Source organism: Endocarpon pusillum, assembly GCF_000464535.1.
Source record: "Endocarpon pusillum Z07020 unplaced genomic scaffold C673589, whole genome shotgun sequence".
In the NCBI taxonomy this organism is placed as follows: Eukaryota; Fungi; Ascomycota; class Eurotiomycetes; order Verrucariales; family Verrucariaceae; genus Endocarpon; species Endocarpon pusillum.
In genome coordinates, this window is record NW_006913453.1 from 8,115 (window position 1) to 31,652 (window position 23,538).

General features: G+C 49.4%; 6 protein-coding genes across 6 annotated transcripts; 4 read left to right on the plus strand and 2 right to left on the minus strand.

The window, feature by feature from the left end:
* Positions 1-844: 844 nt before the first annotated feature.
* Positions 845-10,240, minus strand: EPUS_06279 (uncharacterized protein; the record flags this gene model as incomplete). Its single annotated transcript, XM_007787381.1, has 3 exons — positions 845-2,151; positions 2,200-9,912; positions 9,970-10,240. 3 exons carry the CDS (start codon positions 10,238-10,240, stop codon positions 845-847), a joined length of 9,291 nt encoding a protein of 3,096 aa, XP_007785571.1.
* Positions 10,241-12,396: 2,156 nt separating this feature from the next.
* Positions 12,397-14,073, plus strand: EPUS_06280 (uncharacterized protein; the record flags this gene model as incomplete). Its single annotated transcript, XM_007787382.1, has 1 exon — positions 12,397-14,073. One exon carries the CDS (start codon positions 12,397-12,399, stop codon positions 14,071-14,073), a length of 1,677 nt encoding a protein of 558 aa, XP_007785572.1.
* Positions 14,074-14,444: 371 nt separating this feature from the next.
* EPUS_06281 (uncharacterized protein) lies at positions 14,445-14,708 on the plus strand (the record flags this gene model as incomplete). The annotated part of the gene is made up of 1 exon (XM_007787383.1): positions 14,445-14,708. One exon carries the CDS (start codon positions 14,445-14,447, stop codon positions 14,706-14,708), a length of 264 nt encoding a protein of 87 aa, XP_007785573.1.
* A 2,091-nt stretch (positions 14,709-16,799) lies between these two features.
* EPUS_06282 (uncharacterized protein) lies at positions 16,800-17,189 on the plus strand (the record flags this gene model as incomplete). The annotated part of the gene is made up of 2 exons (XM_007787384.1): positions 16,800-16,968; positions 17,035-17,189. The coding sequence occupies 2 exons, from the start codon at positions 16,800-16,802 to the stop codon at positions 17,187-17,189; spliced, it is 324 nt and encodes a 107-aa protein (XP_007785574.1).
* A 1,255-nt stretch (positions 17,190-18,444) lies between these two features.
* EPUS_06283 (uncharacterized protein) lies at positions 18,445-19,185 on the minus strand (the record flags this gene model as incomplete). The annotated part of the gene is made up of 1 exon (XM_007787385.1): positions 18,445-19,185. The coding sequence occupies one exon, from the start codon at positions 19,183-19,185 to the stop codon at positions 18,445-18,447; it is 741 nt and encodes a 246-aa protein (XP_007785575.1).
* Positions 19,186-22,452: 3,267 nt separating this feature from the next.
* Positions 22,453-23,093, plus strand: EPUS_06284 (uncharacterized protein; the record flags this gene model as incomplete). The annotated part of the gene is made up of 2 exons (XM_007787386.1): positions 22,453-22,532; positions 22,607-23,093. 2 exons carry the CDS (start codon positions 22,453-22,455, stop codon positions 23,091-23,093), a joined length of 567 nt encoding a protein of 188 aa, XP_007785576.1.
* Positions 23,094-23,538: the final 445 nt, after the last annotated feature.

Sequence of the window (23,538 nt, forward strand, 5' to 3'; positions counted from 1 at the left end):
GAATGAACTGATCGAGATGAGCATCATAATCGTACGCTTCTAGGCCGCAAATTTTCCTGAAAAACATTAAGTATTGTCAAAACCTATCCGCACAGCAAAATTGTTCAATATTTCAAGAAATGTCGAAGATTCAGGTTGGATGTTTTGTCTTCTGGGCCCCCGTTAAGATATTCCTATCTACGGTAGTAACAGTATTGAGCTTTTTCTCGATTTCGGTGTGTGACTACTACTACTAATAGTAGAGGGACGCCAATTTCTAGCCTGATTGAGTTAGAGGTATAGCTACTACATATTAGCGCCTAGAGATTGCTAAGACTGACTATATCGTATCCTTCCCAAGTACTACACAATCAATAGTTTCTCAACTACTTTCAGACTGATCTGTACAACCGGAAACTTTGAGCGCTGCTCTTCTGACGTTTGCATAGACCCATACGAGCAGAGCATAAGCACAAGCACAAGCACGAACGTATGACAGACTATTCGATTGTTGGGAGCGCCAATATGATAAATAACTAGAGGATATCCAGGTTGGATAAAAAAATTTGTCAAAGAGAGTGCAGCAATCTGTGCTGAACTTGCGAAGTGAAGTGCATGCCTACACGGCTGGCCGGAGGCTCGAGAACAAGGTTCTTGGACCCAACTTGGACTTGTCTCTGACGCTCCTTGCCCTCTCTCCTGAACTGCAGACACATCTAACACAAATCACAGGGCACGGTTACGGAAAGGCTGCGAAGGGGGTGAGAAGGACCCGGCTGCTGGGGCTGGAAGAAAGACAATTCTGTTGAACAGCTCCATTCTGTATGACTCTGGTTGGAGCAAGATAGCTGACCTAAACTGTCTTCTAATCTCCGAACCGACCCCTGTCCAGCAACTCTCCATTGAGAATCCTACCGAAATGAGACCGCTGAAAACCCTGTCCCTTCCTCCTCAACGCCATGACCCTGTTTACGAACTCAACCGGGCTCGTGGTGAACGAACACTCTTTCTGCATGAGGGCATCAAACCGCCATCTGCTTGCTGGACTGACGAAAGCGTCGCTGGCGACTTCGATCTGCTCGTCGGACGGCGGACGGAAAGATAGTCCCAGGAACCGGCAAACCGAGAGATATTCCTCATAGCTTCCCAGATAGAGCTGACCCGCAAACAGATTGAGCTGCATGATGATAGGAGCCAGGCGGGACCAGGATTGGGGCATGGCAGGGATGGAGCAGAATGAAAGATCATCTAGCGCCGGCGTGGACATGTTAACACGGGGTGAATAGACGTGTAAGGTGACATGGCGGCATTGACGTATAGATGGCAACAGCTCTTGAGCTTCGTATGGACTCAGCACTACTAGATCGGTCGAGTGGGGTGTCTTTTTGCTGGCAATCCAGTGGACAGGCCTGAGAAACAAGTCCAAGAGCTGATGATCTGAGGAACAACGTATCGTCCGCGCAAAGTCGGCAGTTACAAGCAATTGCTTTGGCCATGCGTTTTGTTCAAAAAATCGCGCAGCGCTTGTGTTGAGAAAAATACCAAGAGCAGGTTGAAAGACATCTGAGTCTCGGTCAAGTATTCCCTCCTGAATGAATCGCTTCACATCTCTATGCACGCTGTGCTGCTGCGGTTCTTGGTAGGGCGGACGCTCAACCTGTCGCTCTTGCTCATTCTCTGGGGACAATTCGCGCTCCTGTTCCTCCTGAAGCGCCGCGTTTCCAAAAGACGTCAGCTCGAAGTCTCGACATATGGTCCGAATAGCCTCTATTGGTCCCGCACGTGCGGAAAGTGTTAGATGCTTCATGTTGTGTAACAAGGTCAGGTCTTCGGAATGTCGAGCTCTGAGTCCATAACGATCCTGGAGAGTTTGCGCTTCAGCCTCGAGCAGAGACTCTGCCATGTTCAAAATCGCGCCTCCACGTTCAATTTCTGGGCACTCCGACATTGCGGCATGACGATGCTGATATCGCATGCCTTGTGTGGCCCATAGTGGTATGCATTTTTTGGTGTTGATGTAAGTTTCCCGAATGCTCCAAAGTAACACGTCGGCTACCTCAATGGTATTGGCCGACGTTTTGTTACTGCGTTCAAGAATTTTGTGTTCAACCTCCATTGGTGCACAAAACATGACCGATTGGCCCTTTCCAAGCTTCCTCATTCGCATACACGCTGTCTAGATTAGCAGCGGACAACAGACTTCATTGGAATATATCTTACCTTGGATAAGTCGGTCCTTTGGTAGGTCAGGCCCTAATGTCACAGCCGCTCGATAATTCGTTGGTAGTTTCAAGTCTGTCCCTCGTGTATGAGCCTCGTCCAGGTATACTAGACACTGGTCCATCTGCTTCAAAAACGGGGAAACCATCAACGGCTCCGTCGTGCCGTCGCGACTCAAGACCGAAAGCTCATTACCATCATCAAAGTAGACGACTGCTTGCGCCTCGGACGTAGAAACGCGCAACAGCCATCTTTGTGCGACTTCCTCGTTCTTCAGCTCCAAGACTTGGGCTCCAACATCGAGAATGACGCGCACGGATGGCTCGGACGTAGCGACCATGTCTAGCAAGGATTCTGCGTCAAAGGATGTTTGCATGAAGGGTGTAAAAGTGTTCTCTGGTCGTAGTAGGCAATCAAGCACAGCGGCATTCGTGTGAAGTTGCGTTGGAAGCTCGCACTGACTTATGGACAATGGTAGAATATATCTGCTGTCATTAGTCCCACTGAAGCCGGTCGTGTGGTGCACCTTCTCTCGTGCAATATCCCAACCTGACGAAGAAAGCTTGTCGGGGAACTCTTTCATTTCTGTCGGGAATACAATGCTCGCCATATAGAAGTCGATTGCACCCTTAGCAAGTCGCAAAGAAGGAAAGATAGTGGAGGAGCACTGCTCATGATCGCTCAGGTTGATGCTCGTTAATTGTCGAAAGGCTGGTGGAAGTTCTGGAGCATCTCGAACCCAGTGATCATACTCCTCCTGCGCGTGGTCGCACAAAAGCAGCTGGTCGAAGGCGGTCCGCAACTGCTTCTCTGAAAGGCCACCGTAATAATAACTCAAACAAGTGAGAACGATGGTGACATCGGGGTGACTGAAATCAGCCCGCGTTGCTGGAATGTCCTTTGCTCGATAGGGTACAGCAAGCATAGTCCGTGAGAGATCAAGCCCGTAATTCACGCGCCATCGCTTCTGTTGTAAAGTAAACGCCAGGATCCCGCAAGCAAACAGTCCTCTTAAGAGAAGCAGGCTGCTCTTCATCGATTCCACGGTAGAAATATGATTCTGCAATGGCTCCATGTCGGCCTCATTCATGTTGGGGTCTGTCAGATACCTGAATAAGACATCTCGAACGTGCTGAGGAAGATTCCATACAGGCACTCCCGGCACGCCTGCCTCGCACACCTTTCTTGCCAACATGTCCAGAAGTTTGACTGCGGCAAGATGCTGCAGGATTCGTACACGAGGAAAACTTCCCGATACTCCAGGTCGCAGCTCTAAGCCCTGCGGAAACTCTCGGTGGACTAGCTCTGCAAAGTGAGGGACGAGTCCTAAGATATGCTCAATAATGGTCCATCGATCCGGGCTAAATTCGCTGGCACGTTGCAGGCCCATGGTGTAGATAAGTTCAAACCGCACACTCATAATCTCGTCACTCTCGTCAAGGATATCACGCGAATTGCAATCCAGCCAGCGCTGCGTCTCGGTCAGGACGTTGCCTAGCTCCAAGTCACCCGAGAGACATCGTTCGAGGCCCATGAGTTCGAATGAGAGGAGGTGCTCAGGTTGAACAAGAAGTATCCCACCAGTGTCCATGCATTCCCGGCACAGGTCACTGATTTGCCTCGCCTGGTGAATGTTCAACTGAACCGACCGTGAGATCGGCATATGATAGATACGTCTTCCGAGCATCCCCCCCAGCGTCCTCAACAGCACATGGAACATACCGGTGGACAGTGGTTTGAGGACAACAACCCGTACAAGCTTCTTCCTATCTGCGAGAGCTGCAGCCACAATCGGAACAATGACGGACGTCTTCCCTTCGCCCATGTTCAGCTGCATAACCGAGTTACCGCCAGACGAGGGTAAAATCATTTCGCTGGCAGTTTGGGCTTGCACCCGTCGAATCAAAATATTGTTTTCGATTTCGAGAAGCAGCCAGTCTGGGTGAGATTTTGGGTCCCAACCTTGACGGCCAGGGTTGCTGAGTTCGTTCAGCAGCTCCACATCATTTCCAACACAGGCAAGGAGGCGCTCCGCCCGCTGCAAAGTCGATATCGCAAGTCCATACTCAATCAAGCAATCCTTCCAGTCGTCGCGCAACGAGTCGACTTTGCAACCTGCCAGGTTCTGAAGAAGCGAGGTAGTGGACAAACGGGGCCACATTTTTGCTCCATAAGCAAGCCGACGTGTCGCTGAACTTTCTGTTTGAAGGCAATGACAGATCGTTTGAAACAAGTCACCAACACGATTCTTGCACAGCGACAGGTGTTTTTCGAGCAATGGCTTCAGTGCTTTTGGTGGCTCGCTAAGTCTTTCCGCCGTCCTGTGCTGGAGTGCATTAAAACTCTTCAACAAGTCACCGGCGTAAAGTTCCTCATAGTGACCTGAAGATTCCGCACAAAGACGCTCTAAAAGTGACTCGAGCTTCGCGTGGTCCTGCCTATCTTCGTCTTGCTGACATATCCAGGAGTCAAAGTTTACAGGACAAGCTGGAGAAAGACTGGGAGCAGGTCTTTCCATGATTTCGACCAGGTCAACATGACACCGCTTCGAGAAACAACTATACCGTGGCTGCATGAAGGCATAACCAGACAGTTCTTGGTCCCCGTCATTCAAATTATCCAGTAAGTCTTGCGTTTGGCGGATGTACTCCTTGAACTCGGCATTGCGATACCAGCTTTCGAAACAGACCCGTGCTGCATCTGTGGCATCACTCACGGCAATGTAGGTATCCAGGTGAATGCCGGTTGGATTATGAATATGTGGTTGGGGCCACTGATGAACAAGAGCATCTACAAAGGTCGTAGTATGCTCCTCCAGTGCCATTTCATACTCATTTCTTCGACGTTCTTCAGCATCTGCCCAAGTCTCATCATGCAATTCAGGCTTTTTGGATTCCGGGCGTTCACTAAACCGATGTGCCTTTTTTCTGGCGATTTCGGACAATATCCTCTTGTCTGGGCTGAATCCTTCAGATATACGGAAGAGGGCATAGGCCGGCGGTCGTATTGCACGAAGTTCTGGTACTGTGGCGAAAGCTAAAAGTGTTTGGACAAGGTCCTGTTTCGCGTGCGGAGAATAAGCCAGAGTGGACAATAACAACATGATTTTGTACTTGTCTCTCTCAGGCACGCTGCTCGATAAAGTAACCTGCAGGGTGCACCAGTCTTTCGGAAGAATTGTGGCAAGTGGGTCCAGCCATTTAGTATCGTAGCCAAGCGGATAGAAATCTTCTGTCCTCTCACCGCAGAGCTCAGCTCTCCAAGCATGGATCTCTTGAAGTAATTGTGAGCAGCCTCTTAGGTCTGCAGACCAGTCGTCCACAAGCTTTGCAATGTGATGGACCTGAGCCTCCCGTGCGCTATTCGTGACACGGTCCCGGCCATCATAAAGGTCATCATGCTCTGTTGTGTGATCCTCCGCGCCAAATCCATACACATGATTTTTGGAGTCGCGAATCAACGCCCTCTCGAGCAAGTTTTGGTCACCACAGATATTTGAATCTGGTATTTGCGCGATGTCGTAACGGAAAAGGCTAAGACTTCGGGCTTGTGCAAAAATTGACAACACTGATTTGCACAAAGAATTGTGCTGGGAGAGCGGAGACAGGCTGCCCGTCCATTCTACCTGCTGCATCACCCTGAGGTGCGGCGGGTAGTAATGACGACGAGGACTAAGCTTTCCAATCAGTTTGAGCAGGTCAATTTCCTGGCCATCAAGCACATCAAAGGACCGAACAGAGGCGGATCCTAGTATGGTGAGGGCCTCTTCGGTGCCAGTTCGACCGGTTAGCTCATCCGCCAAACAGTGAGATGTTATAGCGTGAAGATAAGCTTTGAACAGCTTGCTCTTGAGCCTGCCGTTATCAACAAGTTGTCCGATGCGACGATCAATGTGGTAGAGATGGTAAGGAACTTGTGGCACTGAGCTGGTGTCAATGTCTACACGTAGGTGGTCGCCTTCTGCTTTGAACCGTACGGCGCCGTAGGGAATAATGACGCTGCGTGACGAGTCAGTGTCTCCACGAAGGACGAGTTTGTTGGCTAATCCTGTCAGTGTACCGAATGATTGGTTTGCATCCACTGTCATGGCACGAAATTGCTTCGATTCAAGCTGCGTGGCACCTTTTCTCAGGAAAAAGTCGAGATTCATTCGTGGCAAGTGCACCTCCAACATTTCTGTCTTGCAGTTAAATGTTGTATGTATATTGGTGGCATCTTCTAGCGGACTCAAGACCTTTGCAACCGAGTTTGCGGTAGGTGAATGAAAGTCTATCAATCTCAAAGAACCCCGGATTAACAAGCTTCGCCCTGAGTGGCAAGATGGCATTTTCCAGTTATCGGACGTGCAAGACGTCCATGCATTGAGCAATGGTCGCCATTCGATGGAGCCAGTATTGATTTCTAGCCAATGGACGTAATTGTCAATGAAATCCTGTGGAAAATCGCCGCTTAGAGCGTGGGATGGGAGTAATTCGTAGATCTGGTGGTCTTTGACTGCCTGTACAATGAGCTCGGAGTCATACATACCAAAGTACACTTGATGGTCGCAGAATTGCGTCCGAGTTTCAAAGGCCATTCCTCTAACATTCGATGGGATAACATCAAGGACTTTATCGCCGAAAAGTCGATGATAAGTGGAATGTGCTTCGTACGAGCGAGGCAGTCTCGTAAGCGGTGATCCATCTACGAGTAGACTCCCATTTAGAAGATTGTAATGGACTAATCTCGGTGATGTGGCACCCTCGTTGTATATCTCTGTCACGAGCCACCGCTCTTCTGGCGTCTTCAAAGCCCTCCATGGCGATCCTGATCTATATCCCGCCCAGATCCGTTTAATAGTGCTGTCAAGACCACTTGGGACGAGTAGTATCCGCTTGCGTAGCAGCGATTCGAGACCACACAAGAGTCTCTGGTGCCGTCTCAAAAGCATTCGTGTCGGTGGAGGCAAAGTATCTGTCACAGCTGGGCACCTATCGTGAACGATGATTGCACATTCAATGAGGACTGCAACATCTTCCTCCCCTTGGAGTAGGTCAGGAAGATGTTGAGGGTCGACGTCAAATGTCCCATGACAGGTCAAAGCCATTTCAAGGGCCCGTACCCCCAGAGTTTTCATTTCTTGATCTTCCTGCCCTTTCCGCAGCTTGTGGTCTAACTCGCGAGTCCAGCGCAATGAAACCGCCCGTGCTTTCCGCAGAAACCTATGGCAATCCTGGTGGACGCTTTTGTAGGGTGAGAGCGAAAGCAGTCGAGTGGCAAGAGTGATAAGAGTACGTGCGGCGGCCGCGCCTTGCCAATTACCTTCGACTACCCGGAGAGTGTCGTTCAAGGCCAGCAGCAGGGATTCTCCATACTTCCCCTCTTCAAGGTCCACGTGAGATCCTCGACACAATTGTCCTTCACTTGCGGGGCCTGCCTGCCATGCGGCCTGGGTAAACAATATGTTGGTCTCGTGGCAATTGAAGTTAAGGATGCGAGAGCGAAGTTCGCGAGCAATGTTCCGCCATTGCAGTCGGTGACCTGAACGTAAAGTCCCAAATGCATACAATTCATGCAAGGTCAGCGCGTTAGAGTAATTAGCTTGACTTGCGATCACCTCATTAGAGGTGTGGGTTGTGCTGTCAACGGCATACTGTAATTCCATGTACGGCCCAGATGGAAGTCGGAGAGTGCATTTTCCTTGTATATCGCATCGATTCAGAACATCTTCAGTCCAACTGCATAACTTCGAATCGTACATAGAATAGACCAAGCCGTTGTTGACGCATACCTTGCTTGCAGTGGCCTGAGAAATCTTCAGAGTTCGATAATGAGAGATGACAAACGGTTTTGCTTTCGATGCAAGCTGGGGTCGTGCCGCTCCGGACTTGATGTAACTTTGTAAACCGAAGTACTCCTGGAGAGTATATATGCCTTGCTGCCTGCCTTTGTCTCGTTGTGGAGCTCGGGACTCGACGGACAGGACGTCAACGAGAATGCTGTATGTGGTATGCCGCCATTTTAACACAACAGTCGGCACATTGAGCTCAAACACCACAGCCTTCGCTGTCAGATCTCTGTTAGGGAGTGGCCATTCGTGAACGTCAATTTTGAGGTGCTTGGCGCGTGATTTCAGGTGACATTTCTGACAGGACTGACTGTGATCAGAAACTCGTTGATCATACCACCACCGCTCGACGTACTCGCAAGTCAGTCCATTCGACTCGTCCATGAGTTTCTCGTATTGCTGGAGTTTGTTTGCAAGCTCGCGAGTGGTTTCTGACCGCTGAGTACTCGCCTCCGCCTCGATTTCTTGGTGCAATTTCTGATGATCTGGCGACTGCTCATAGTAACGTACAGCAAAGCTGTCCTTTGTCCAAACAGACTGAAAAATGGGTGGGCATATGGACTTGGCGTCTGTTCTCCTCTTCGCTAGATACTGCTCAACACGAAGCAGTCTTTCCATTTGCGACTTCTTGGGTAAGAGTAGAGACTCAAAGAGCGAAGGCGGAAAACCCACGTCGTAATCTCGTAATAGCGAACAGTGGTGCAAAGCGGACCGGTCAAGTGCAACCCAAAGTTCCATCACTGTCAGAAGCATCACAGAATTGTCTTCCGGGTTGCCTGCATAAGCTGCGGAGGCTGCTGAGATATACACATTGATGACCTCAGCGAGGGCCGAGCAAGTTTGTTCACATTCCATGTTTGTTCGCAGCCAGCCTTTCAGGGATTCCTGCACCCAGAGTTCCAAATCCGCGAGTTGGAGATAAATCTGGCCTGCCTTCGCGCCCTGCAAAAGGGTCATGTCAGGCAGCCTTGAGCTGTGCTGCGAAATGCGGAGCTCACAATCCAACGTCAAGGGTAGGCGGGGCAGATTTGACTCGGACCGAGCCTGTACCTTTGCTAGGTAGGGCCGTAAGCTTGAGAGAGTTAGACCAGTATCATGGTCGAATGACAGCTGCAATGGAAACCAGTCTCGTTGTGCTCTTGAAGCACCCGGTGGCTTCTCCACCAAATTCCATCTGCGGAGCAACTCTTGCTGGGCAGAACTTACCACGGTCTCCACATACTGTAGCCAGGGAGTTGCACGTATGGCACCGAGCTTCAGTGCGCGGCCACTGATCTTGGCTGTCATAATGAATAGCATATCACTCGAAATAGAAGCCTTCAGAGCGCATTTCAAGACAAAGGCCATGAAAAAGAGCATGAAGGACTTGTATCGTAAATGTTGATCTTGATCATCCTTGCGCATGAGACTTGTCTGCAATGCAACACGAAGGCAGAGCCACAGAGGGGAACGATGCCATGGGTCTAATGTATGATTCCACAAGACGTCTTCTCGGGTATGCTTGTAGATGCGAGTAACATCCGCCGGCTCCCCTATGGCTCGTAAAATGCCGCTGAGCAACTCGGTGACAAACTTCGGGTGGACTGTGTCTCTCGTCTCATTAACCTCTGAGCCAGCCTTGGTTACAACTGGTAAAGCTTCCTCGGGTGTTTCGGCATCAAGTTTGGTGAGTAACTGGGTCAGCGGCTGGACGAAGCTGGGACCCGCCATTCGATCCTGGCCTATTGCGAAAGCTGGACCGGGAAAGCATCGTATCAGTCTTCCCTTGGCCCTAATAACGGCTTTGTTAGTCGGCGAGGCTTCGAATGACTGAAATAAATATTGCTTCGAAGTTCTCCGGACGATGAGGCCTGCGTTCTGGGCACGTATATGGCAAGCAAGAATATCTAAATGAACATCGTTAGACTATCTATCCTCATCTCCGGTCTCTGAATTATTCGTACCTCCATCGAACATTTCAACAAGCCTTGTCTCCAATTTCGTGGCCACCAGTCCTCCCAGATGGTCCTGCAACTCGAGCAAGTTGCCAACCATTTTTATGCAAGGCATCCATTCTGAACGGCTCTGCTCCGGGAGGTGATGTCGAAATGATTTCAGTGCTGCCAGGAGCTGTTTTACAAGACAGACACCGTTCGTCACGTTGGTATCGTCTTTCTGTGGAAGTTTCGGGGGGAGAAAAACATGGTTGATAATGTATTCTAATTCTTTGCGCATTTTGATGCTTCTAAAGACAGACCTTTTGGTGCCAGAGATAGAAATGGCAGATGAGCCTCTCTTGAATCTTCACTTGATGACAGATGAAGCTGATGTGGAGGATGTGGAGGATGAGGAGTAGAGAAATGTCAAGGCGTAAGCTGCCATGGTGAAGTACATTCGTATCTATATAGTTTGCGGTGTTGACGTCTTTTTTTTTCAAACACCGAGCTTACAGGGGAAGAGGTGAGAGATGAGAGGTGAGACGTCTGCCTGGCAAAGTCAAAGAACAACTTGAAGTGAAGATCCTTGCGGTTCGACTGGCACTGATGCCAAGACCACACGCCAGTCTACAAGGTAGCACGAGTACGGAGTACAGTACTACATAAGTACTAGCACTCTGTATTCCGCACCTCAAACTTGAAGATCGAGGCAGGCATGGCCTGGGCAGTGGACACCATCAGCCTTTTTGCACAGCCCCCTGCGCTCTCAGAAATCAGCCTCGTCTGATTATGCAGACAGGGAACACAGTCCATCCCGAAGCGGGACGCTGGGGAAGCCTCAACATCGACTCAGGCCTGCGCAACGCTCAATTGCCGTTGGAACCTATACATACGATAAAACCTCAAGAGCCACTGGCAATGAATGTCCCAAAACACAAAACAATAACGCACGAAGAAGAGCATGCCTCGAGCAGTAGAATATGCTAATTGACTGTACCAGGGTTATCACCATATTCGCAAAAGGATGTCGAATCACTTCCGCCAACTCGGTGCCCCTTGATCGATCAGATTATCCGACAATCTCGGATGCAGAGTATCAGGTTTCACAAACCGACCTCTGCTATCGCTACATTTCTGCCTTAGAATACAATAACGCCACAAGCATATCAACACCCAAATGGCTGGGATGAGAATTGTTCATGAGACATGCATCATCGCCACGGAAGAGATTAGCAATGGTGGTGCGGATATTTATGAGCCTTGAAGCTCAACATGCGTAGCACAGGACGACACATGAAGTACAGTACGAGAGCTAGGAATTATCAATTCCGTCGACCGTTCTCTGTACCAGCATCGACACAGCCAAATTTCAAAACAGAAGGAGTTCAATGTCTCTTCCGTTCAGAACGATCTAACGTGGGTGATATCAAGGTTACTCCAGTACTTCAGTCCATGAAAGCCAGCGGGTGCTTTGAATTGTGAGGGTGAACCTAGACCTTATGGAGTACCTTTATATTTGAGAAGTATGGAATGCACATTTGAATGTGTAATCAGCAGAGCAAAGCTGACAGTGACAAAACATGTCGATTCTTTGATCACGTCTGCAGTCAACAAGCTCTACGGGGGCAAGATCATGGAACAACAATCGAGACAATCCATGCTTGAGACGCAAGTCATTTCAGGCCTGAGTAGTTACTCTCCTATCTCGCTGTCATTAAGTATTACTCACTTGTCAGCTGCTGATACTCCGTTGCCAGTTAAGAAAGGTCAGGGATGCATCTCCGGACAAGTCAACTTGTTGAGCTTGTACACTTGCATTCCCTATCTGGCTAATTGGGCTTCCTCGTCGTAATTTCCTACGTGATTATGTGATGATGTACGCAATAGGTCCCTGAAACGGGATGCGTGATGGCGTTTCAGATCCGAGCCCCTGGTTCTTGTGGACTGCCACTGCGCGCCGTATCTTTCTCCACTGCTCTGCGACTGTTTCATTACCTTGCGACTCAGTATGTTCAGAAATGTCTTGCTAAGACTTTTGGCTTTCCAGACAGCGGTGAGTTTTGATCTTTCACCGACCACCAATCAATCACTTTGAGGATCTGGTGTATTACGCAATCCCGCAATGCACCACCATCAAGATTCAATCATCTTGGTTTTTACAAAGGTAGTGGAAAGAATGGTTGGTGCTAATGCCTCCACCCCCCGAAATTGGTCAGTTCTTCACTACATTTCAGCAGATTTACGATCTTCGCGAAAAGGTAGTAGTTTCGCATATGTTACACTACTCTACTAGGTACGTTTCACGAGGAAGTCAGTAGCTCACCACAAGGCTAGAGACACCTGAAGAGAGACTACGAGGTGAACAAAATGATTCTTCAATGACTCGCTTCCATCATTTTCAAGGACAAGCACAAAGAACCCCATCTGTACTTGGAATCTCATTCTCTCACCAAGATGGCCACCATTGGGTTCGAGAGTCATTGCGGGCGGTTTGATATCTACATCACATGTCGCAGGTTGAAATCGGGATCGATTCGACACTTTTGGATGTTCGCGGTGATGCCTATGTATGGACATCGGGGGTATACAGTTTACTCGGTCCTCACCCGGGATTTGGACGATTCCCTCGACCGTGAAATTCCACCGAGGATAGACAGGGGGCAGTTGCTCGATGATACCGATCTTGTGCTCTCCAAGGATGTCCTCTTGGAAAAGATTCACGCCTCGCATCCCTTTTTTAAGCTCATCCGGCAATGTCACCACGAAAATAGGTCTTTCATCATGAATATCCTAACTCAATTACGCGAGTCCAGCAACATTCCCTATAAGGTCCTGATAAAATGGTATTCCGATTGGTATCGACAACTCGCCCCTCCATCTGCAGGTCCCTCTGCAGCAGGTTCTTCCCGGGCACGTCCCTCTATCGCCAATCTCGATGCTGCAGTTTCTGCAGCAGGTCTTTCTCGCGCATCTGCCCGTACGGCAGGCCCCGCTACCGCTGACCCTCAGGCGGCGGCTTCATCATGGGGGAATTCTGAAGGATTTATTTCTAGACGAGGTCCCCCTTCAGCAAGTGCTTCTGCGACTAAACCATCCACGACATATGCCTCCCACAATGCACCTGACGAAGATCCACCATTGGAAATCAATCTATCCAACATCGATGTTTCAGCAGAAGTGCTTGCCTTAGCAGGCCTGACACCGGCCGATCGACCTTGGCTACGTCGCATGCGGGCGAAATACGCCACGATAGGTGTCACGTCCGAAAACATATGGGTATCGGACTCATCGTTCCGATTAACTGGGATTTCTCACCCGGAAGGAGCAACACCAACGACAAAGTTGTCTGAAACAGATCCACCTGTCTCGAGGAATTTTCGAGATAAACTAAGTGCACTCGGTATCCCGGCAGACGCTGTATCGATCATGCAATCAGACTCAACACCTGTAATACCCCTGTTACCAGCAGATACATCGGTGGTAGGTAGTTCAGAGTCGTTTGACCCTATATTTGACGCCGTCCGTGCAAAAATGTCCGAATTGAAGATGCCTACAGACAGATTTTCATTATCAGAAGTGGTAACAACTGGAATCCCTCGTCCATCGTTCTTTGTAAGGCGGTCGCCACGCCCTATGCATGACTCAGCTTCCGATTCATCTTCGTACTACACAGCATCGCCGAGGTCCTCGTCGGCTTCTACGGAGTCCCCATCTGCAGCATATCCCGGGTCTGCAGGTCCATCGTCTTTCAATCCATCCCGACCATCAACCCCTAGACGCGAATCAGCATCCATTTCATTTTCATCAGCGGCAGCAAACCCTTGGCTCAAAGGCTCCCAACGACCATATTCACCAGTAGCAGCTATCAAGGCAGCAGGAGCACTAGGAAAGGTTCTATATGTCCCCAACGGACAAACAGGGGCAAGCGTGTCCGCGGCATATGCCAGAGAAGTCTTGTCGCCAGCAGCAGACTGGGCACCACAACCCGGTCGAGGATCGAGCACAGGCCGGGGATTAAAAGGGGGCTGTAAATCAAAAAGAGGCCAGGGATCGAAAAATGCTCGGGGATTCGAAGCAGGCCCACCACAAGACTCACCTATTGCTGCACTGTCTACGGCAGCAGGCTGCTAATCTGCCTCGTATCCCATGGCAGGCCTTTGCCTGTTAGCCCCTAGCGTACGACCAAGCGATTATTCTCCCCGTGCCAGACTATTGCAGGAAAGGCGAGATGACAGTATCTTCTCAGCAGCTTCTTCCTTGGGACCGTCCAGCGGAGACCCTCCTCCTCCCACTTCAGCAGCAGCAGCAGCAGTCGACTCTCGCAATCCTCCTGCCACCCCCTCCGCACCCAAAAAAGCACGCCTCAGCCCAAGAATAAGGCTACAAAGGGAGCAGAATGCTGCAAACCCCCAGCCTCATTGCCCTGCTGACACCAATTCAAAGCGATGATCCCGGAACTAGCAATAAATCCTCCCCTTCATCACCGTCCAGAAACAGCCACCATGGCCCCTCTCCATCATCCTCTATATTCAAGAGGTAGCAGCCGCCGCTCCTCCGACCCCCTGTTCCTCCGCAGCCAAAGCTATTGCGAATTCCCCAGCCTCGATAATTTCTCGAGCTCGAGCTTCTTGTCCGCGAAGGGGTGGCCGGCCCCGAGGTCGAAGGCCTCGAGCGCGCCGTCAGTGGCGGCCCCAAGGGACTGGTCGGACCACGAGCACGAGCACGAGCACAAGGGCATCGGCGGCAGCGGTGGCGTCGTCGGCTGATGTTGCCCGTCAGCGGAGCGCTGAGGATGCGGCTGCCCCAGGACGAGCCCGGCGCCGGCGGTCTGGAAGAGTGAGATCAGGGAGAGGAGGGGCAGGTCGCTGACCAGGCGGTGGATGCGATGATCGAAAAGGGCGCGTCGTGGCCGTTGATGGATTGGAAGACATACGTGCGATTTCCCAGGAGAGGATTGATTAGGTACGGTATACTCTAGTTCTTGCCGCTGTAGTCGGAGTAATATTCATTCATTATTCAAAAGACGTGCTCTCCATCGCGGTTGTCCATTCCAACCTGTACTGTAGTTGATAAGATGGGAAAAGCAAACAAAAAATCCGCTCTCTCTCCTCTCCTCTCCTCTCCTCCCCTTGCCGCCACCTCCACCCAAACATACCATATATAACATCCATGATCTCAAAGTAGCGATCCAGATGTATGCCGGAAGCATTGGCGTCAGAGACGCGGGAGTATCATCTCAACGGGTTGCAGACTAGAGCAATCGAGAAAAGTGAGTCGAAAGGAAGATGGAAAGAAGGAAATATATTTAATCAGATAGTATGCGTGAGCTGGGGTTGATACCAATATCAATGTGCTCGACGTGTCTTGAAAGAGAAATCCATGCTAAGGAAAGCAGTGGATGATTAATCAAAGGAGTTGAAGTTTGTAGTAGTCCAAAGGCAGCCGCCTGAGGACAGGGTGCAGTGGCACAATACGAAGTTTTCGATAGATCCCTTCACCTGATCATCCCATCATATCCTGAGCGGTGCTGTTGTCGCTCGCTGTGGACGTGATAGAGAATGAGTGGACGATGTTGGGCTGGCTGGGTAATGGTTTCTGTACAGCGTTCATTGTGCACGGTACTAGGTCCACAGATAGAGAAGAGACTATATTGAAATAACAAAATTATGAGGTTTTATTGTCTCTTCATTGTTGTGAACTCACTGTCAAGTTTTATGGATTCGTTGAAATGTTGTGGGGCCTGGACGCCTGCAAAGTTAAGAACGGAGTAGGGCCTTGGCGCCCAGAGAGCTATTCATCCGAACTTTTTGCATCTTAGATTCTAGATAGCTACACGCCACCAATTGGGATTCAGAGTCATAGCGCTCCACAACGGCCCTGATTTGTGGGATTGTATATTCACGCTAGCGGAGAGTTCTTGGGGGGCACAAAGTACTCCGTACCACATACCTAAATGAGTGACTCGGAGCTATTAGTAGTGCTTTCAGCGTTGCACGCTTGGCGTGCTTGGCGTGATGAAATCAGAGTGCTTAAAATAACATTGATGTTATATTTAAGCTGGATGAATCCTTTGATGGTAATAAAATTTAGAAACGTCACTTTCAACAGTGTCAGGTGGTCAACTAGGAGGGGCGAATACGGCAGATGTCCGGTAAATATGGTAACCTTGCAGCTGTGCTGTATTGAAAATTGTCCTGCCAATATGTTGGACCAGAGGACCAAAAGCACCGCGGCTACAAGTGGCGGCTAACCTGCTATTTGTCTGACACAACACGATGCATTGCCATCGTGTATTATTATCAGACGGTCACGAACCAGTAGGTCTGTTGGGGTCACTTCGTGGTAACTGTCAGAACAGGACTGTTGTATCTTGAGTGCGCTGGCCCAGAGAAGGGCAGCTGGAGATCCATCCTACAAGGCCAGAGATCCCAGATGACGTCTGCTTACGACGCCCGTCATGTTCGGACCAGTGAAGAAAGACTTACAGATCCTTGGTTAGGGCAGGATGTTGCTCTCTTCCTACTTACTAATAGCTCTGTTCTCGTGTTATCACGAACACGCTTACTCTGCACCGCACCGTTTCTTACCTTGACCAATGAAAGACATCTCCGTGTCGAGAGCTTGGGAAGCTGTATGCTTACACCTCCTTATCACGAGAAGGATGCCGAATACTACGGTATCACAGATCAAATTTCAGCTGCTCTCTCGCATCTTGCGCAAGGGTGGTGTCCTCGAATATATAAACCCCCATTCAAGTCCCTTCAACATATCCATCCACAACCGACTTCAAGCACATATCTCAGTCTCAATTCCAAACACTCATCCAATTTCAACACCAAAGAACCACACGAGCAACAATGAAATTCTTTCTCGCTCTCACCTCCGCCATCCTGGGCGCTGCTCTCGCCGCCCCAGGACAAGAGATGCAAAAACGCCAGATCACCGAGGTGACCCTGTTTCTCTACGGAGCAGGAGACGCCGGATACAGCATCACTGTTCCCACTAATGGAGCTTCAATCCCAATCGGTGCGTAATGCTCTTCTCCGTTACCATGCATTGCCCGCAGGACTAACATGAATACCTACGTAACAGACAACCCGCTCTCCGTCAGCCGTGTCAGCACTGTCTGCGGCGCAACATGCTTTCTCACTGGTGCTCAAGGGTCGAGTGTTATGGTTCGATGCAACCAAGGGGCGGACATAGGGCCCCCACAGCCGCAGGTTAGTGCAATTTGCTTCCGCAATTAGTCTGTGGGCAGGGAATGTGGATGGAGGACATGAGAGATGATGGATGGGTGAGAAGAAAGAGGAAGTAAAGAAGGATCAGGAGGCAAGCTTAAAGCGGAGGTGTGGTCGCCCCTTTTATAAGAAATGTGAAAGCAGAAGCTATACCGACAGATTGCTAGCTAGTTTTGCATGCATAAAACGGCGGCTTTGACCTCGAATTCCTTTCAAGCACCGCACTCTCCTTTCTGTGTTCATGTTATTGCTCCGTGAACAGCACAAGAACCTTAACTCAGGTATTTAGCAGTACAAAAAGATCAATGCTCGGGAACGTCGAGCGGAACGTTAGCATCCCGTGGAGTGCTACAGTGGTTGAAGTATGGTGGTAGATATCCACGATACAGCAGAAATATCTATCTGACTGGGACTGTGAGTGTAGATAGTCCGGGACGAACGGGCCCTAAGAGGAATTGTTGGCTGGATTGCGTGTAGTAGAAATTGCACGGTCCGCTATCCAGGGTAGTATCATCAGATCAATGTGGTTGCATGCCTGGCACGGGACTCGCAACCGAGATCGAGAAGTATGGTCTCACCCCCATCAAAAACAGGCTCCTGTAGAAGAGTTCGTTGAGTGTGTCCGGACATCCAATGGTGCCTCGTCCTGGACATCGTCTGGTATCGCCGAGCCGCAAAGGTGATCAGATCTATTGGAAGTTCTCAGCAGCACGCCAAACGCGTTGCCATCATTTCATTGTCATGTTATAGCTAGGCGTCGTTTGCTGTTGCATCTTTGCATCTGTATTCGCATGACTGGAATGAGCTTATCTATCTAAAAACCCTCTTATCAGCACTCGAGGGCATTGATCGTGTGCAAAACCTGCGCAGAAAACTCTATCTGTTTCGAATGACTCCATTCCAGAAAGGCAGACAGGGAAGGGTGTATCGCACGTGGTGGATGTTGTGTTCCATCAAAAGTGTCTACCTGGTAAAAAAGCTTGAGCAGCTTGCTGGTTCCGGGTCGTCATCCTGCAGCTGGTAGATCTTGATTTTTGACACCAGACATCTGTCAAAAACTCAAAATATAATCGTCGAAGGAGTCCAGGAACTGCCATCAAACGCGTAGCAAACGACGCCGACGCCATTTCTATGGTAGTACATGGTCTCTTGCTCATATCATTTACTTGCACCGCCGTCTTTGCTATCGACGTCGACATCCGTCTTCAGACTAATGCTCCTTGTGTCGCGATGCAAGGAACATGCCAAAATCTCCCCACCTATATCAATTGATAGTAGTCCTTGGTTGCTTCTTCACTCTCGGGAGAGGCATTGGCTCCGCCAACGGTTGCTCATTCGGTCGCCTGGCGATGATATATTGCTGTTCCTCCGGTACACACTTCTCGTTTTTCGGCTGAAACATATCGATCGTCTCGCTGACAATCTCTAAACCCATCGAGCTGAGGAAGTCTCGTTGCCCTTGGGCGCTCAACATCAGGGTGGGAAGCATCTTGCCCATGAATGGAGCATCGTAGTCTTCTACATAGGTCTTTGTCTCGTCCCAGTGTGCTTCGTCCTTCACATGGCTATCACCTGGCATCTGTCCGAGCGCGACTAGTCCACCTTCTTCAAGGGCGTCCGCGAGTTTATGGACGACGGAGTGCAGATCAGCGTACGAAAGCTGAAGTTGAGCAAAAATGATCAAGATGCCGGCAAATTTCCCTTCGGGTTTGTACTCGAGCATGTCGGAGACGGTGAAAAATCCCCTGACTCGTGTTTGTGCCAATTCTACCATCTTTGGCGAGATGTCGAATCCGACGACTTCAAGACCAGCCTTGGACAGCAACTCTGAGACTGGTATTCCTGTCCCGCAGCCGACGTCAAGAATCCTGGAGCCTAAAGGCAGCAGAGAGATTACTTTTTTTACACACGCAATCTTGAATGGGTTGTCATGATAGGCTTTTTCGTAGTCGATATTGAGCTCATCGAAAGTCTGTAGGCCAGCAAGCGCGCCAGGCGTTGACATTGGGATGATGTTTGTTTGTAAATGCTGAAAGGAAGGTGATTGACTTAGATTCGATTCACCTTGGTCTGTATCGGGAGAGATATCCTCGAAACTCTCACGGGGAGCAAATCGCTGAAGGTGCCTGCAGCGCGAGGGTCTGATCGCACATTCGCTACTGATAGGACTAGGGATCTAAGTGGTCACTTCCAAAGGTATTTCTGGAAAGTAGAGCCGCCAACCTGAGCCGTTTCACGGCTGACAGAGATAAATCGGGGTTGTACTACCAAGTACTGGTCAACGAAACTGTGCCCCTAGATACTGGTATGTACCTTGCTGTATTCCGTACGGAGTACATCGCTTAGCTTGAGAGTTGCAGCACCAATTTTTTGGCGGCTCCAAGCCATCCGCGTCTGTCACTGCCTGGCCGCACTTAAGCGTACGGCATCCCGCTCAACTAATCATGAAAAAAGTTACTTTACTGTTACAGCCCGATGGCACGTGCCGGATATTTTGACCCAACTTAGGCATGTAGCCGTAGTACTATTTTCCAGACTTTTATCTACCGTTCCCATGCAGACTGTTTGAAAATTTAAAGAGAGCCGAGAAGATAATGGGCTCAGGTTTAGGATGGATGTTTGACTTCATATACCAGCGGTAGAACTGTATCACTTCTTCGAGATATGTACGCATACCGCAGACAACAAAGCCCAAATTGTGTCTACCGTCATAAAGGGGGGGGTCATTGTGAGATCAAAGACATGATAATGTCAATGTGGCACTGCTCTTAGTCTTCTCGTTTGACCAGCATTACAGGTCCAATGTATACGTGCCTCGCCTTCACAAAATAGTAGATAAGCGCAATAATTATGGTGCCACCGAACATGGTGGAAGACCAATTCATAGTCGACGCCACTACCGGAGTCGCGAGTGGCCAAAATGCGAAGAACCAGAGAGGGGTCAGGAACATGAGGGCTGCAATGTTGATGGGAAGACCGAATCTTCCCAGTGACCATCGTCGTGAGGGCAACGGCGGTCCTCGGAGCCGCCTCCAGATTAGACAGCCAATCGTAATATAGTATGACGTGAGAATAGAAACGCCTCCCAGAGAATTGACAGCGTGCAGAGCGACCGAGGAGCCAAGATTGATGCAAGCGAGCAGACAAGTTATGTTGCATGTTACAACAGCACTGTTTGTGTGTAGTAAGATGAGCATACGAGCAGTTAGTGTAACCTTACTCGATTGTCTGTGGAGGATTGTGAAATGACGGCAAGACTGGCCGAATGTGATCGAGAGATAGCAACTGCGTACCAGGCAGTATCGCCGGAAGATAACTTCTAGAGCCTGGATTTGGCGAATCGGGAGTATATTCCTTAGACAACCAGAGCCAATTAGCTTAGAACAATGAGCTTGGAATGTGGGCGATGAAGTTTGTCAGAGCTGTCTGAACAAATCAGATGTTTTGAAGTGTGCATCTTCACTCCATATAGCTTAATGCGGCGCTAGAAGTCACATTTCAGCGGTATGGTATTTTAGTATGACAGCTCAAAAATTCGATCCGCGGTCCCCGCGCCCTGGTCCAGAGCGGCGAAGTGCCAGTGGCGTCCGGATGGTGTGTGGCACCCACCGCTTGCTGGTCGAGTCAGTGAGGGGTACATCAATTACGGAGTAAGTGTGGTTCGAAACCCATCGGCGCCATCTTTTGGCGGAGTAGTTGATGTGTCCCTTATCTGTTAGAGCAATCAATCTTCGGTAACGTTACTAACTGACATGTGCAACAGACCCCCATTCGCAACAAAAATCCGTGGCGCTTTGGCTTTTACCACATATATCCAAGGTTAGAATTCTTTGAAATAGTTCAAGTAGGCATTATGTGAACAGACATTATTTGGTTTTGACCATTCAACCTATCTCTGTGTTAGTTGTAATCAACCTTGTAAAAGGACAGGTGAATTGAAATTAGTGGCTTGGAGGTTCTAACACGCATGGAAATAGCCAGCCCTAAAGCTGTTGCCGGTGCGGGTGTGTTGCACAAGCCAGTTTGTAACGTTATTCTCTCTACACTAGGGCGTGACTTATGCGCTGCCCTTGAAGGTCGGCTTAACCTGACCAATGCCTTCAATCTCCCTGAACAACAACGGAAGTACCTTGCTCAGGCAAAAGGATTCAGATGGCTCAATTGAAGGAAGAGGCTGAAAGTTGGATGGGGACTGACTTTGAATTCAAGTGACGAAGTTGAAAAAGGTTTGAAACTTACATCGACTTCGACCATCTGTGATGACAGATGTGATTGGGTCAGAATTTTGGTACTTGATTGCAAGTTTACCTCCATCGTAACCCGTCTGTTTTCTGTCAGATCTCACATTTCTACGCCTTGAGTCTTTGGAAGTGCCAAACAGACTTGCTACGTTTTCTTCACCTAATGAAGAATTTTTAGTTCTATTATTATCTTTTACTTCTAGCTGAGCAGTGTGAAGACAGTCATGTCCAGCCCGAGCTCTGATTTCTCTGTTCCTCCTGGGTATTCCGCTCCCCTCGCCGTGGTGACTGATACCGACCATTCGGCATGGCTCTTCATTGCTACAGCCCTGGGTCTGTCTTGGACTCTACTATTCGCCACCATCAGAATATTTATTCGCCGGACAATTGCTCCTGGAGTTGGGCTCGATGATGCCTCACTAGCCGCAGCAACAGTGAGTCAATTGAGTTGTCCTTACCGCGTTGATCGGTGCGATGATCGACAGATCTTCGAGGTCTTATACTAAACCTAAGCTACAGGTAGTGGCAATTATCCAATCGTCGCTGGTGCTGTCCATGAGTTCTGGCGGCTTTGGAAAATCGATAGAAATCGTGCAGCTGAGAGCACAGACAAGAGTACAAGAGGTAGAAGTGCTTGCACAGACCCCCACAGACTGATTCGCTCTCGCTGATTCTCGTCAAAATCTGTACTGTGCGAGCACCATATTCTTCATTATCGGTCTCGGCTTATCGAAGCTTTCGGTCTTCTTCTTTCTTTTACGTTTGACGCAGGCCAGACACCAGAAGCGAATCTTGACTGCTGCAATAACTTTCTCGTGCGCGTGGACAATTTGTTCGATCTTTGCTGTTGCACTACAATGCACTCTCATGCGCCCTTGGATTTTGATTAGCCAAAAGTGTGCAGGCGCGGTACGATTTGAACCGTCCAGATTATTCTGGTGGCGATAGGCTGATATTTCCTGACGGTGCAGTTCCTACGATGACAAGTCCTCTGCGTGTTTGACATAATAATCGAAATCAGCTTTCCCAGTATGGCCATTTATCTCGTTTTGGGCCTTCAGACTTGGAGATCGAAAAAGGCCGTGGTGGGCGCTTTTGCCTCCCGTCTTCCGTTAGTCTTCCCTTCTGAAGAATTTAAGCTCAAATACACCACGACATTTAGCTGGCTGCTGATACGTGACATAGGATGATTGTTATTATTGCTTTCCGCCTCGCTACATTCGACGAGGCTGGCTTCACCACGCACCCCACCCTTCTCGAAGATCTTTTCGTTGTATGGACACAAGCAGAGCTCAACTACTCAACCATCTCCGCCACAATCCCCAGCCTGCGCCCATTTATGAACAATCTCAACACACAGTTCGGCGGCCTCGGTCAAACATCGAATCAGGATGATTATGGCTTCGGTGAAACGGGCAGCTACCAAATGTCAAACCTACAGTCAGGGACCACTTGGAATGTGAAGCACATATCAGCACCCACCTTTGATGGAAACGGTGACGCATACGGTTGTGACGCGTGGGTAGCTGTTGAGGTGATCAACAACCGGGATGGCAAAGAGAGAGACACAACAAGACGAACTAGCGGGGATGAAACTAATTACGACAGCAGCGATAGTGATCGCATGGTCATCAAAACAGACACTACATTCCTGGTGGCGCATGGGGATTAAGGGCTTGAAAGAAAGCTATTTCAGAGAGACTATTCTTTCTAAGGGTGCACCTGTAGATTATCCGGCGGTCTCAATGGATTGGAGGAGTGATTAAGCGACTAGATCTTGGTGTGACGCCACCTCTACTTTTTGTATAATGAGGTTTGGGATCTTTGGCAGCAGCACCTGGCGTTCAAAACGGTTGCGATAGAAAGTTAGAATGCAGCGTATCACATATGGGGAGTAGAGCAGAAACTCGACGACTTTTCGCTGGGTCAATTATCATTGAGTCCGTCGGTTGACGCGCCTACCCCTTGGTCTGAGATGGGCTACGGGTCCGGCAGATCGCCAGGCAGTCGCTCCACACTTTCATTCCCTCCTAATGACTTCATGAGCAGCTGGAGGAGGAGTACTGGATGAACCATGGTGACAATTTTCTCCTCTACAAGCACAAGAGACAAGAACG